General features: G+C 50.3%; 1 protein-coding gene across 1 annotated transcript; it reads right to left on the bottom strand.

Annotated features, from left to right (window-relative positions):
- Window positions 1-1,298: 1,298 nt before the first annotated feature.
- On the bottom strand, window positions 1,299-14,503 carry EPHA10 (EPH receptor A10; the record flags this gene model as incomplete). Its single annotated transcript, XM_031556810.1, has 11 exons — window positions 1,299-5,953; window positions 6,477-6,638; window positions 6,712-6,890; window positions 6,985-7,134; window positions 8,162-8,365; window positions 8,487-8,548; window positions 10,409-10,594; window positions 12,078-12,203; window positions 12,786-12,841; window positions 13,140-13,248; window positions 14,278-14,503. Coding segments are annotated over 11 exons (1,575 nt in total), but the record flags the coding sequence as incomplete, so codon positions are not given.
- Window positions 14,504-15,737: the final 1,234 nt, after the last annotated feature.

The raw sequence follows: 15,737 nt of genomic DNA, 5'->3' as shown, positions 1-15,737 counted from the left end.
TGTCAGAGGCTGATACACGCACTGCTGGATACATGGACACATACACAGCTGCAACCCAGGCTGGAAACTCCCCCTCAAACCTCCAAGGACTGGGATTAGATCATGAGACATTTGCTTGGGTCTGTTGTGCAGAAAATATTCAGCCCACTCAGCTCCACCAGCAGAGGATGGGGGGGAAGAAAGGAGCAGAAGCTTCAATGTCAGCCCATGCAATCCATCACTGCAGCAGGGCAGGCATAAAGCAGGGAGCAATAAGTCATGCAGACAGAGCTTCCAGCTCAGAGCATGACATGCTGACACCACGCAGTGCAAATGTGTGACCCAATAAGCCCAAAAATCTGCCTCCCTCATAGATGACACATGGACCTGGCACTGGGGGTGACCCAGGGGGTGATGGAGTCCCCTGGCCCTGCTGCACATCTCTACCTCCTGCTGGAGGCATCCCATCCCCACCCCAGCAGCATGATGGTATCCAAATTCCATCCCTACAAGCAAAGTCACCCAAAAAAGGGGAAAACATCACACACACAGCCCCAGGAGGCAGCACAGCAGGTAAAGCCTGAGCAAAAAGCACCTCTGATGGCTGTGCTGCGATCCGCTATTCACAGCCCCACTTCAGAGCTCTAATTAGTTCTTTATAGTGCCAATATAGCCCTGGCCGGGCTCCTAGTGAAGATTGGCTGAATTAATTGATTGACAGAAGGCAAATAGACTTCACCCGGTTTAAGCACCCATTCAGTTCCCTTTTCAGAGCAGCTGTCACTGCTGTCAGCACGCTGCAACGAGGCTTTGTATGCACTCCTTGGCATTAAGCAGCCTAAGAAAAAGAGAAGGAACGGGAACTGCTGAATTAGACACACTGAATTATTTCTTAATATTACTATTTGTGCAGTGTTTGCATTTAACGTGCTGGCCATACACTGCTTGCCTTTCCCCAGTTAAACAATTTATTGCATGCCTTGAGTGCAGGAACTTGGCGGCGCTTTCCCTTTGCTCCATGTGAGCTCCCTGGGCTATGGGGATCCCTGCCAGCCCTATAGCCTCTCCCTCCTCAAAACGCACCAGCTGCACTCATTAAACATTATTTTTCCCCTTATGGAAATATCAGAAGCAAGAAAGCACCACTGCACTGCTGCACCCTCAGCAGAAGGAGCAGGAGCTCACTTGCTATTTAATAAAACGGGGCATCATTTTACACCTGGCTACTGCTAAAGCTCTGCATGACCTGGCACCTGGCACCCCTGCTGGCACTGTATTTTCCATCAAGATACCTGAAATAACCCACAGAGACAAGCCAGGACAGAATTAGTGTTGTTTTTACTTCGGTATTTAGGCATCTCATTATTGCAATCTTCAAACATAGTTCAATAAATACAAAATTAACAAAAATGTCGATAGATCTTTATTACCATCTATTATTATTATTCCAAACCAACAGTGATTCCCTGGAGATGTCTGACTATATCTCAAACATTGAATGTACACAGTGTCCCTTATGATCTTATATTACATTTGTTTCAAGCTTATAAAAATATATATTGACTTCTCAAGTATGTATTTACAGTATATAACACGTGGTTAATGACTATCAAAAAGCAGCTGGAGGTGAACCAACGTGATCTGGACCAAATCTGCCTTGACTCCTGGCTGCAGGAAACTGCCCCAGAGAGGAGCACTGCTGGGAGCTGCCCTTCTGCCCAAGGGGAATGCAGGGCTCATTGCAATAGGGGAGGATTTGCAGAGAGGAATTTCTCCATGATGTGCAGAGAACTCCCAAGAAGAGGCTGTGCCTCTTCTCCCTGGCCAAGAGGAACATCTAGTGGAGACATCCTCCTTAGGAATACAGGGAACAGCGCAGCAAGAGGAGGCTGCATGAGAACAGAGCGTGCTGGGAACAAGGGAGGGAACAAGGAAGGGAACAAGATCCCAGAGGTCATGTGTGCATGTGGTGCTGATGCTGCTCAGGGTGGGATGGGGGTCTGGGGACACCAACCCTGGTGACCTCCTGCATGACTTCAGCAGAAACCTAAAGATGCCAACCCAAAACACCCATCAGCTCAGGCAGGTCACTTAGTGCTGCTTCCTCACCCTTCTCCAACCCAGTCACCTGGTGCTAATGGTGCAGGTGGGTTGAGCTCTGCCCTGTGCCTTCCTGAGCACCAGCACGATGTGTTTGGGGAGCTCTGCCCACTTTGCATGGATGGGCTGAGAGCATCTCCTCTTGAAGTGTTTGCCTTGGTTGAGCAGCTGCACAACAGCACTGCTAATCAATTTAATTATAAGGCATTGAATACTTCCCCTAAGAGGAGGTGTGGAGAGGGCATGAGTTAATTTTAAAATCGTAGCAAGAATTTATAACTTAATCTGCTTAACTGATTATCTTCAGGGCTGAGAGAGCTCAGTTACAGGTGTGTGCTGGTGCCACCTGTGAGCCATGAAGCACAGACCAGGATGGCAAGCACTCCTTGCTCCTGCCCTGGTCACAAATGATGCTGTTCAGGGAGAAACAGCTGTGAAACACCACATCCTTCAACCACAGGAAGTCAGGAAAGTAATTAAACACAGAATTTCTTTTGGGAGCAGATAGAGAATGCAGTGCAGGAGCCTCATTCTGCAGGGGAAACGCTCAAGAAGTGACTGAAAAATGGTCTCATTTTTAATTGGAGTACTCCAGCACAAAGCCAGCATGCAAGTGCTCAGCCATGTGGATTAAGGGGCTTTGTGAACTCACTGATGGGGAAGGACGAGGACAAGGACTTCCCCTTTCTCACCCCAACATCCCCCTCTGCCTCTGCTGGGAATGCGGTCAGCGCACTGGAGCTCGCCAGGTCTGTTGCTTTTGTCAGCATTGCCTTTGGTTGTAGGTTCTTAAAAGACAAATAAAACCCAGGAGCATTCCCAAGGAATAACATTTAATCTGCCAGAAAGGAAACTTCACTCTCTCATCCATTTTTTGCCAAGAATTCATTGCTCTCAGGCACTTCTGTGCAGCTGTGCACGCATCCCTACACCTGACCTCACTCACCAGGCACCCAGGGACCTGCACTGTCCCCTCATAGACATGGGAACACTTGTACAGGAGCACCCAGCACCTCCCAGCTGCTCCAAGGTGCTGCCATCAGATATGAGCACTCATGGACTGGACTCCATGCACAGTTGTGGGCAGAGGCTTCAGCCTCTTCAGCAGCTCCTCAGCTTCCCCCAATGGTCAGATAGGTGTTACAGAGATTGGGGCACCTCTCCAGCGATTTCCCCAGCTGCTGATTGCTGTTCTTATTGCCATGGTTCCATTCCTTTTTGCTAGCTTCACTTCCTCACCACTGCACTTGTGATGCTCAGAGCCCTCAGCACCTTCATAGAATCATACAATCATGAAGGGTCAAAAAGACCACTAGGATGATCCCAACCTTCCTGCACATTGCAGACCCAGATAAGGCCGCCTGTGTGCTCATGGCCAGCAGTTTTCCAGAGTGTGGTGCCTACCATGGCACCACATCACCCTGCACCCAGCCCATCCTACAGCCACCTCCATGCAGGAGGGACAGGAGTGGGAGATGTGGGATCAGAAATCACGTTGGTTCAGCTCCCTGCCCAGAGAACTCTTAATATACTTTCTCTATAGATAAAATGTAAACATAACGAGCATACAAATTGCACTTGATCCTTGGGATCTGGCATTTCTACCAAATGAAGGTTTCAGTTCGTAATTATTACTCTTTTGGGTGTGATATGGCAGGATGCTGGCAACAGACCCAACAACTGCAAAACCTAAAGGCAAATTAATTCTGTAAACAAACGAACAAAAGATGACCTCATGACATTAGAGAATGATGTCCAAACTGCAGGAGAAGAGCACCGAGAGCTGGTGGCAGCTCACTGCAGCTCTGCCTTCAAATGGCAAGATGAGGCAGAAAAAAAAAATATACTTAGCCAGCACCTTCTTGACTCCGCTCGTTGGAGTTCAGCCAAAGAGCTCTGATCTCCAATGCAATCACATTGAAATAGCTGAACAAAGTTAAACGTAGTCCTGAGCACTCACAGCCCTGGTCTAAGAAGCCAAGCCAGAGGGCTCTGCGGGCACAGCACTGTGCTGGTTCGAAGGAACCCATCAGGAACGGGGCTTTGCTGGATCCTTAAAGCAACTGTGAAGGCTGTGGGGCCAGGAAAGATGTGACCTCATTCTGGGCAGGTGGGTGCCACGCCAGCCCTGCAGGCAAGCTGTGTCAGTGCCCTGCAGCTCACTGCCTTTTAGATGCATCCCCTCGGCACAGGTTAGCTGCAGAAGATCTGAATCCTACGCATACAGATTTTCAACTGCACTGAACACCTTCCACAGCACTCATTCCTTTTGTAAATCTTTGTCTTTCGTCATTAATAATTCACTTGCAATACGTACAGATGAGAATAAAAGGCCTACAAAGCTCTGTACGAGGCTACAAAGACCATTTAATTAACTAACTTGAAAGAAACCTCGTATTGTTAAGCAGATGCTATTTATGCCTTCTGTCACAGATTGGGCCTGTAGCAGAAACGCCAGTGCACGAGGCACGCTGTGCAGGGCTGCTACAAAACAAAGTGCTGTGTGCCCACCTGGAGCCCAGCAGCACCCCTGGCTCCATCCCTCAGCCACGCAGCAGAGCTCTGTTTCTATCTGCAGGATGGGTACCACATCCAGCTGTACCCACCCTCTTTTCCAGTGGTTATTTCTATACCACTCCCCTAAGCTATGGTACAGTGTTGGGATTGCAGAGCAAACGCAGCTGCTGGCAGACCTCACAGGGTCTATATTAATACTGGGGGGTAATCAGACCCCTCCACTTGTTCAGACTTCTAAAGATGTCTCCTACCTGCAAGGAGCAGCTTGCCACCATGGGCACACCTCACTCCCATTGCCTTCCTGCATCTCCCGGTGCCATCACGCTCCCCCACTGCCAATGAGGATACAGGATGCCTGCAAGACTTTGCAGGGCAAGAAACAGGGAAAAGGGGCTAAAGGAGCACCAACTGCTTTAGCATCAGCCCTCCAAGGGCAGAAGGTTCCTGCTCACTGCTGCTGCTCTGTAATTCCATCCCACTTGGTGGGCTCACACAGGGAAATGATGGACCAGGACCTGCACAAAAGGCAAAGGCTGAAAGCATCAGCAGGGTAGCCCAAGGCTTCTCTACTTGCCCTCTCTTGGCTGTGGCTATCTTCAAAGCCTTCCATTCGCCCCTCTGAAACTGTCTTGTCAAAAGCACCGTCCAAACATTCAGCACTGCACTTTGGCAGGGAACATTTGTCTCTGTTCACTGACAGTGGTGTCAGAATTCAGCAAGGTGACTCTGAGCGGAAGGGACGTGGCTGGGACAGAGCTTCCTTCCAGCGTGCCAGATGGGCAAAGTCACCTTCCTGAAGCTGGGTGTGAGCCTCTAAAAATAAAAGCAATAAAAGCTTCTGGTGAGGTTGGTAGAAGATGTCAGCCTGTATAAAAATACCCATGGATTTCACCAGTAGGATGCTAGATAGGAAAATGCTGTCAGCTCTGGATGAAGACAGCACAGAAATGTTCATCCACCCTGTTAATCTAGTTACCATGTGAAATGGTGTCATTACAGTTTGACTCATCTTACAGAGCAGCAATGGGGAGAACCATAGCCACCCAAGTACACTGTACCTGGTGCCTGGGAACACAGCTTCCCCAGCACAAGGGATGGCATGCCCTGCCCTCTTACCACTTGGAACGACACATCTGGCAGCAGCCCACCAGATCCCACATCCCATCCAAAACTGCAAGGCTTCTGAGATTTGGTCCAACATGGGCCAGCACCTCCTTCTGCTCCACTGGTCTGTGCTCCACGTCACACCTGCACGCCCCGGCCATGCATCTGGATCACCTGGGCCCGCAGGGTCTGGATGCCACTCAGGATGGTCTTCTGGTGCTCTGCCTGAGTGATCCCCAGGCTCAGGACATCTCTGCAAAATACACCCCATGGTCAGGGGAACAACCCTAATCTCAGCCTCCCGTGCTGGCTGCTCTCCATCAATTAGGAGTATGAATTTCAGACCATTGGGCTACCTGCAGGAGTAAGAAAGTCCCCAGTGCATTGTCCCAACTGAACAGTACAGACCACGGCAAGGAACTCGGGGGTGACACAAGTCCACAGCACAGAACAGTTCCCAACATAGCTCCTGGAGGCCCCATGCTGCCCACAGTACCATCTGTCAGCAAATCTCTGACCCCATTCGTGTGAGGGCCAGGTAATGTGCTACTCCTACCAGAAATTACGGGTTAAAATCCCAAACCACAGCTCCAAAATGCAGCAGCTGAACTGCACAGCACAAGCAACCAAAGCCACACCAGCGAGCTTTCTGCAGACACATTTGGGAAGATCTGCCTCCTCCATTCGCCACAAGAGGCTGTAATTTAGAAACCTTACAAATTTCTGCTTAAACTGAACCCAGCAACACCAGGCTGCAGCCTAACCCTCTCACTTACTGCGCTGTCATCCTGGCCACGGACTCCAGGTAGCAGCAGCCTGCAGCAGTGAAGTTATCCCGGTACCTGCCCATCCCTATGGCTTCCAGCCACTCTCCCACAGTGCTGAATGCCGGGAAAGCCACGAAGGAGCGCTCGGTGAGGGGCATGGTGCTGCGGGACCTGCGGGCAGAAGGGAGGTGAGGGGCAGTGGGGACTATGGCAGGGTCCCAGCCCCACGGGGACAGGCAGGCACCTGGTGCATGGAGGCGGCTCTGGGCTCTGCAGCATCTTGCTGAGGACGTCGTGGATGTGGGAGAATTTGGGGCGCTGGCTGCGTTCCTTCTGCCAGCAGTCCAGCATCAGCTGGTGCAACGGTGGCTGGCAGTGTGCTGGGGCAGGCAGGCGGAAGCCATCCTCCACTGCCTTCATCACCTGCATGGAGAGGCAGAGAGGTGAGGGGATGGTGAATTGCCACCAAACACGGTGAGCCATGTAACAGTATCAGGCACGCAGCTGGGGCACTCACATCGTGGTGGGACATGTCCCAGTAGGGTCTCTCACCATAGGACATCACCTCCCACATGACGATGCCAAAGCTCCACACATCACTGGCTGGGCTGAAGTGGTGGTACTGGATGGCTTCAGGGGCTGACCACAGCACCAGGCTCTTCCCACGCTGCCAGGCAGAAAAAGGAGAGAAATGGGGTTGTCACAGAGGACAGAGAGTGACACAGTGATGCCCGTAGCCATCTCATGCATCCTCTCCCCCTGCATACCACGTGCAGCTCTGACAACTCGTGCCTCCATTTATTTTAAAATGGTCGTGCAATGGTATGCTGCATGGGAAGGCGAGTCCTGAAATATTAATGGCAGGGAGAATGGCTCTGGGAAGAGCTGATGGCATTTTATACATTAATATTTAAAGAAAGCCATCTCGAAGCTGCACAAACACACAGCTCCTCCACCCCAGCTGCTCTCCTGTAATTAGCAGCCCTGTCCTCCACCTCTGCAGAACCCTCTGGGTGCACTGGGGGAAGCAGGTGACAGACACTGCAGCTAATTGTAATTAACAGCAGAGAAACCTCAACCCCCAAGCTACCAGCTGGGCTCCTCATGCCATGGAAAGGTTTCTCCCAAGCTCTGTGGGTTGCTCAGTGCTTGGTCCTATTTCACCACATTCTCTCTAGGATGGGGATGCTTTCCCCAAGGTCTCCTTGGAGCCCATGATAAAGGCTGAAAAAACATTCTCAATGATTTTTGATTTTTTTAGAGATGGCAGCAAAGTGCAGCTCCTGACAGATCATGGACTGAACCCCACACCCAGACTTTTCTCTCCCTGGGACAGCAGTGCCAAGCACTGGGGCACAGCTCCAGGTACCACTGGCCACCACATTTCCTTGGCCTGCCTACCTGCCTGCACACTCCCTGCAAACAATAAGGGCTCAGCTATGTGCACAATCGGGGCTTTTTAAAACCTCTGTGCCCTGTTAATGCAATGCACTAACAGGTTCAGCTGCGACAGGGTGAGCTGACGAGGTGCAAGCACAAAGCAAGCAGGACTCACGTTCTTAATTAAAAACTATGAACTTCATTATGAATGACAAACTAGAGCTAATGAAGCCCAAGGCTGCTCACCATGCAGAGGGGCAGATCCTCAGCTAAAGACATTCCATGTCCAAATCCCATTCCAAAAGGCACCTTACCATGGTGGAGAAGATGGTCTCCATCTTATCTTCCTGTGGCCGTCTGAATCCTGTGATTTTGCAAGCCAGGCTGCTGTTCACCAGGACTTTGTGGGCAGCCAGGCTTTTGTGTATGTAACCCATCTCTGCCAGGTATTTCATGCCAGCAGCGATCCCCTGCAACATGCTGAGGAGCTGACTGGCCGTGAGCTGGCCCTCGTGTTTCTGCAAATAAAACCAAAAAGAAGGAAAGAAAGAAAAGAGGAGGAGGAAAAGCTGGAGCTGAGCAATGCCTGCTGAAGCCTGAGCAGGTGATGGAGCCCAGCAGTCAGCACACAGCACTCACCCTGAGGAAAGAGTCCAGCACTCCGTTCCCCATGTACTCCATCACTATCATCATGGTGCTCCCTGCATGGACAGACAAGGAGCACTGCATGAATGCTACTGCAGGGGGAATGGAAGCACAGAGCACAACTCCCTGCCCTCAAACCTCCCCACCTGCAAATATAGGTTGTTTGATAGATTTTCCACGTGGGATTTTTGGTCAGAAACTCCACTGGTGAGGCGATGTATCTGACCAATAGGGATGGGTGAGGGAGGCTTGCTGATGGAAAGCAACAGTGCTTTGGCACTGCTGAGCACATGCACTAAGAGTCGTGCAGCGTTGCTGAGGAAGGAGCTCATGTTGGAAGATGCTTCACAGCATAGATGTGATTTTCTTGTTCTGAATTATCGAAACTAAGAGATGCACAGAACTCCAGCACAGTGCTGGGCTTCCTGCACCCCAACAGTGTGGCTACAGAACGAGCTCTGCCAGCATTAATGAAGCTCAGCAAAGGGAAGATCTCGCTAAAAGGGTTGGAAATACAATTGCCAAGAGGAAATTAGGTGAAGAACTTGTCCTCATTTCTCCAGCTGTCCTCGAAAGCCGGTTACAAAGTCAAGCACTTTCTTCAAAGATTTTGATATGGGCACAGACTCACATAACACAGACTTATCCAAGAGCAGGACAAGATGCTCCTGGGGAGTCTGTATCTCTTGACACAATGAGATCACTTCAAATAAATACATTACTTACAGAATTACACAAAAGCAGCCAGACTCAGGGCACAGATACTCCCTCATGTCCTGAAGGGCTGCTTCGAGTGGCCATATATGCTCACATGCCTTTGGATTTACACCAATACCCACTTAACGCAGCACTGCAGAGCAGCTCAGTGCACACTCCCATGAGGGCTGGGAGCAGTTGGCCTCATCTGTTTCACCAACACCACCTCCCTCCAACTTGCTTTTATTAAAAGCACACTGTTGTGCTGCTAAGCCAGTCCTACTCCTTGGATTTATTAATCTAGGTGTAAGCATTTTATTAATCATCAGAATGCTAAAATAGCTAACACTTGATTTTCAGAGAACAACAGCATTGCGCTCACAGTACCAGGGCATCTCCAAAGCGTCAGCTTTAGCACATTGTCCAAAAATCAGCACTGCATCACCAACATCAGCATCCTTGCACTTTGTCAGAGGGCAGCCAGGCTGCCATCGCCCCCTGACACCACACTGCTGCTGTGAAAGATTCCAGCACTCCTTTCTGTGCTTCTCCAGCAGCACAAGGCATTTCTTGAGTACAAAGTACCCGGCTCCATCATTTCCATGCTGATGGAGTTCCAGAGACCATTGGCATTGTGCTGTGCAGGGCACTGTGGGTCAGCAGCATGGCTGCCACTATGCATAGACACTCCTGTTGCATGGGAACGTTATTGGGAAAAAGGAAAGAAAGGTGCAGAAATGCCTTGCATGGTAGAACTACAGACTGGTTTGCACATTGTGCCTTCATCAGGCAGTGCTGACATTGTGCCTCCTGCAAAGATGTTGGATCAGCCCTGCACGAAGGGCACTGCATGCAGGGTGTCTGCACAGCTCCTGAACCCTGCAGGCTGCTGGAGGAGCCATAGACAGCATGCAGGCAGGGCAGGGCTTCCACACTCTGCAACCTCGCTCTCCGAAGTGAGGAAGGAACAAACTGGGATTTGGGGGCTGAAAATGAGAGGGCAGATGGTAAAGCCACCTTAGGTTGAACATACTGAAGAAAAGTTTACGTATATACACACACACACACATGCATAACAATTGAAATGAAAATGCCATCCTACACAGAAATCCCTTGCAAACAGCAGATACAAACAGGATGATAAGGCAGCACAGAGGTGGGTTTTGCTCGGTCCCTCTGTGAAGCTCAAAGCCCACCACTGCCCCACGCAGCTCCTTTACCTCTGGTGATGACTCCCTCCAGCCGGATGACGTTGGTGTGGTCGAACTGACCCATGGTGCACGCCTTGGCCAGGAAGCAGCGCTGCTGCTTGGCAGAACAGCCAGCCCGCAGTGTCTGGATGGCCACTGGCAGCTCCCTCTTGCTGGGCAGCTTCAGGCACCCCCGGCAGATCTCACCAAACTCTCCTGTATGGCACAGAGAGGATAAGCAGGATCCCCACTGGGACACCCCCACGTTTCCAGAGGGCCTCTTGCCATAGCTCACACATCACTGCACTAGATCTTTGTTATTTGCAGACTGTGAAGGAAGGAGCAGCCCTGTGCAAGAGTGATGCTGTCAGAATGTGCTCTAAGGACAATTTACAGCACCCACTGCAAAGCAGAGGGCAGCAGTCTTGAAGGATTTCCCTGTAGGAGTTTCCTCCTTTGTTTTGGGAACACACAGTGCAGCTCTCCAGCACAAGCCAGGAGTCTCACTGTGCCCACAAGACAGACCTTCCCATCATTAACCAGAGGATTTGCCAGACCTTAGCCATGCACAGAGCCCTGCCTGGATGCAGCTTTCCCCCTGCTGTTCTCTGCGCTGCCTTCCCTGACCCCACACAAGTTCTGCATCAGCATGTGACACTAAAAACACAAACGCAATGCCTCTTCTTTCTCAGTCTCCAAGCTACATTCTCACAATGCTCTGCTCAAGGGCATATTGGACATTTCTCCATGAGAAGATCAACCCCCAGCCGCCACGCTCACACTCTCTGGCTCCAGCCCCTTCTGCATCCAAGCACAGCTCTGCTTCGTGCAGCAAAAAAAGCACAGCAGGACCTGGAGCATCCAAGCAGCACCTGGGGTTGAGCACCCTGCTCCTCACAGCCATGTGCTCAGAAACAGGAGCTACCCAACTCATAGCAAAAGGCCAATATTGGCTTTACAGAAAAAAAAAAAAAAGAAAAAAAAAAAGGAGTAGATCTGAAAAGCTTTATCGATCTGAAAGCCAGGTGCTTGTTAGGTCAGCAGCAAGACTAATGCACTCTTAAATTCTTTATATTTAAACATCTCCCCGACTAATTTCTTTCTTGATCTTCTCAAACACTGATCTGTTTCTGGAAGCGATGTTGGACTGCAGGCCCAGCAGCACCCAGATGACTTCTACTGCTCCTTCCATCATGGCCCTCGGAGCTGGAGGGCAACCAACCCCCCCAGCTCTTCTTTCTCTGCAGCTGAATTTATCTTTAGGGAAAAAAAAAAATGACAAAGAATAATCGTGTTTCCCGTGTTCTGGTGCACATTAGCAGTTAAAGCTCTAGGGCCCAGCGTGGGGATTTTAATTTGCTTTTAAGTTTTAGGCACCGACGGTGATGAAAATCAATAAATCATTAAGTTCACATATTTATAAATAGCTCCTGTGCTGCTGTCAGCCTGCCCAGATGCAGATCACTGCTGATGCCTCTGGTGCACGCCTCACTCTGTTGGCTGTACATAGTGCCACAGCAAAACAAAGCAGAAGGGGAAATCCAGCTGCAGGACAACACACCAACCCCATGCCCAGAGCTGTGGGAAGGGATGATGGTGATGGAGGGTGAGGAGCTGCCCAGGACAGCATTGGCAGGCAGTGGCCAAGTAGGGGATGATGCACAGGGACACAGTGCTAGAGGCCATGGGGGAAACCTGCCTGTCCCGATGATCCTCTCGATTTTAATACTGGCATTATCCAGCTCTTTGGCAAAGAGGTGCACAGCCTGCATGGGATCTTCGCAAGTGTCCGGGTCGATGTATGTCCTCCTGGTCGGTATTTTGACTGCAGCAAAGGAGGGAAATACACAGAGCTAACAAGAGCGACGCCGTGCTCCCCTGGCTCTGCTCTGCACAGGAACCCCCCCATGGGCAGCATCAAGATCACGAGAAAGAAACCCCAGTGCATCCCAACAGCACGTGGGCACCTGAAATGCTCCAGGGAGCAGAAAAGCCTTTGTGTGCTGAGCAGGCATCAAAGAAACTCATCCATTCCAGCGCTGGAATTTCATCATCTGTAAAATTACTGCTGCTCAGTCACCAGGAATAGCCCCAGAAAACAACGCTGCATTCTCCCACAGCCATTTGTGAAAAGCTGATGGAATAATTCATGTGACCCAGGGATTGCCAAGAGCATCCCCACCCCCTGGGCACACCAGTGCCCTGCTAGAGGATGGGAGCTGCTGAGCCCACCGCCCACAGAGAGCATTGCTGTGCCCAGCCCTGCGCTGGGTAATGTGAGTGGGAACACTTAACATCAAAGAATCAGGGCTGCGTGGTGGAGAGTTGGCTTATTTACTGCAATGAATTGCTATTGATACGGGGACCCCACTGGCCATACTAACCATGCTGGCCAGACTGCACTTACAGTGGAAGTAAAGCTCCTCATCTCCATCCTGGCTGGCTTTGCTGTACCCACACTGCCTGCAATGAAAATTAGGATACGTGTCACTGCCTGGGGCAGCCTCCCATTGGGCACAAAAGTCAACAGAGCCCAGTGCCCATGCTTAGAGCCACCAGTGCTGCCCAGAGAGCTATGAGTACCCCATCCCTGGAGATGCCCAAGGCCATGAATGGGGCCCTGGGCAGCCTAAGGTGGTGGGAGCAGCCAGCCCAAGGCAAGAGGGTTGGAACTGGATGACTTTAAGGTCCCTTCCAACCTAAACCATTCTATGAGCCTGTGGTTCAAGGAACAGCTTTGGACAGCCACCAACCCGCTCACCTCCTCCAGACCATCATGCCGACCACCATGGACACCAACACCGTCAGCCCTGCGATGGCCACCACTATGATGATAAGGACAGGATTCTGCTCATTTGAGGCCACTGTCACTGCCAGGAGGGAAGCAGAGCCATCAGCATCATGCCTGGGGCACGTCCCATGTCCCACACCTCTCTGTGCCAGCCTGTGTCCTCCAGTAAGGCTGGGGATGACCCACTTGCAGTGTCAGGCTGCTTCTCCCCATCCTCCCAACAATTCACACCCTGCGTCTGGACACCACTTAATACTGAGCAAAGGATCCAGTTTAGTAGGGGAGAGGGGGGGGAACAACAATTTAAAATTGATGGCTAACCCACTGTTTTCCATTCATCCTTCCCCTTTCCTGCTTTTGCAAACAGGGGTATTAGAAAGCTACATTCTATATAAAATTTTCATTGGCTTCAATTCATTCCAAAAATGTCTTCTGTGTGGTAAATGGATGCAATTTAAAGCCCTGTTAAACACAATCTGTGCGAGTCGTACTGAGCCAGCCATCTCAGGGCTTTCATTTCCAGCCAGGGTGGGTTATTAAACTGAAACCCTACCATCTCTCCAAGCCCACTTTTAGTCAGTGAAATAAGATGCTTCTGGACTATAGTTATGAATGGAAACTGTGAAAAGTAAAACCCAGCAAATAACACTGATGCTGGCTGACTCGATCCAGCCACAGGATGGAGAAGTGCCTGAGAGCCAGGGGGCAGCGGGTGGAGGCAGCTGCCCCTGTGTTGGGCAGGCACCCAGGGCCAGAGCTGTCTCTGAACTGCTCCTGTCCCCTGAGGCAGCTGCCCCTACTGCCACTTCACCATGCTCCCTTCCAGTGCTTTTTTGCAATTGTCTTGCAAACAGGACAATGCGATTAAAAATAAGGCTGGAACAGGCTGCCCAGAGAAGTTGTGGATGCTCCATCCCTGGAGGTGTCCAAGGTCAGGTTGGAAGAGGTCCTGGGCAGCCTGGTCTGGTATTAAACGTGGAGGTTGGAGGCCCTGCATGCAGTAGGGGGTTGGAGCTTCATGATCCTCGAAGTCCCTTCCAACTCAAGCTATGATTCTAAGTCCTGAAAGCACCTGCTCTGAGATTCAGCCTTCACATGCAAGACTCACGCTCAGCCAACGTCTCCACTTCAATGCTGGGGCTGTAGTTGCCGTAGTCCTGCGAGGAAGATGTCCGGATTTGGAAAATATAGAGGGTTCCAGGCTTCAGGTTATTGACTGTCACGGCTGTTGAGGTGGTTTTCACAGTTGAGTAACTTCGATCTCTTTGATCCTGTGAAATAAAGAGTTGCTTGAGGTCAAAAGGGACCAACGGCTGCACTACAGAGTCCCAGTGTCACAGCCATGCCCCCACCCTCCCATCAGCTCTCACCAGCACAACCCAGCAAACACGCGACCTTCACCAGAAAGCAAACTCTCACCTGATCTTTCGGCCATTGGATTTACACAGATAGGTCACGTGAAAGGGCAGCTAGAATCAAACAAGGTGCTATGAAGACAAGCAGAGGGCAGACGGGTGGGGAGGACTCCAGCATGGCTCCTTGGGATTCTATCCACCTGCCCAACAACCTGCAGGTTCCTCTGTGTGACAAAGGGAGGTGGCATCAAGCACAGCACACCCCACGGCTCAGTATGCATTCAGGGCTGGGGATGGCACCACCAAAAGGATTTTCTGCTGGATGCACTCCTCCCCTTGAATCTCCATAGCTAAAGTATTGCTTTGAAAGCACAGACTAGGAACCAAGTTGATTTTCCTGTCAGCATCAAGAGCCTCATTCCAGTGAGTAATTGCTAAACTATAGTTTAAATTCTCCACCCAAGCAGGATGTCTCCTTGTTGCACGTACCCTGAGTATCTTGTTGCTGCAGCCCATTTGCAAAGGAATTACCGTATTACTCTCAGCATTCGCCCTCCCCCACAGATTCCTCCTTTCAAATCTATCAGATGCTGAAAATCACATTAATATGAATCAGCTTCAAGGTAGCTTGTTTCTAAATACAGAATGCCAACGTGTCACCTGCACAGTTTGCTTGACATGCAATCAGTTTCATAACGAGCCTGAGCACACGCAGATAAGGTAATTTGCGGAACTGTGTCATAAAATGCATTTATTTTGATTTAGAGCTTTGTCTCCGCTCTCTGCCCACTGGTATCTCTTCTAAAATTCTCATCCCGCTGTGTCTGTCAAATAACAGCTATTTTTTGAATTAAGAGGCTGTCATAGAAATGTTTGCTGGTGGGCCTTCCAGCGTGCAAGGCCACTCACAGCTTACTGAAGTCTGGGGCGTGTGGCACTTGATCCTAAACCAAAGACCACTGGTCCAAAACTTCCCAAAAAAGCAGGCTACGAATGTAGGTGTCACCTCATCACAGCTCAGGAAGCACTACATGGTTTATAGTTCCTGTCTAGCTGGGTGATGGCAAGCACCCAAACCTCAGATTTCTACTATTCTTGAAAAAAATCCATCCAAAGAATGAATGAATGGAAGTTATTGGCTTTACTCTTCTTCCCAGGGAGATGTCAACATTAGAACTGGAAGAAATCTAGCTGAACAGATGGGAACAAAAAA

The sequence above is a fragment of the Meleagris gallopavo genome, chromosome 25 (assembly GCF_000146605.3).
Source record: "Meleagris gallopavo isolate NT-WF06-2002-E0010 breed Aviagen turkey brand Nicholas breeding stock chromosome 25, Turkey_5.1, whole genome shotgun sequence".
Taxonomy (NCBI): Eukaryota; Metazoa; Chordata; class Aves; order Galliformes; family Phasianidae; genus Meleagris; species Meleagris gallopavo.
Note: the sequence above shows the minus strand (reverse complement) of the source record. Positions and strands in the feature narration are given on the sequence as shown.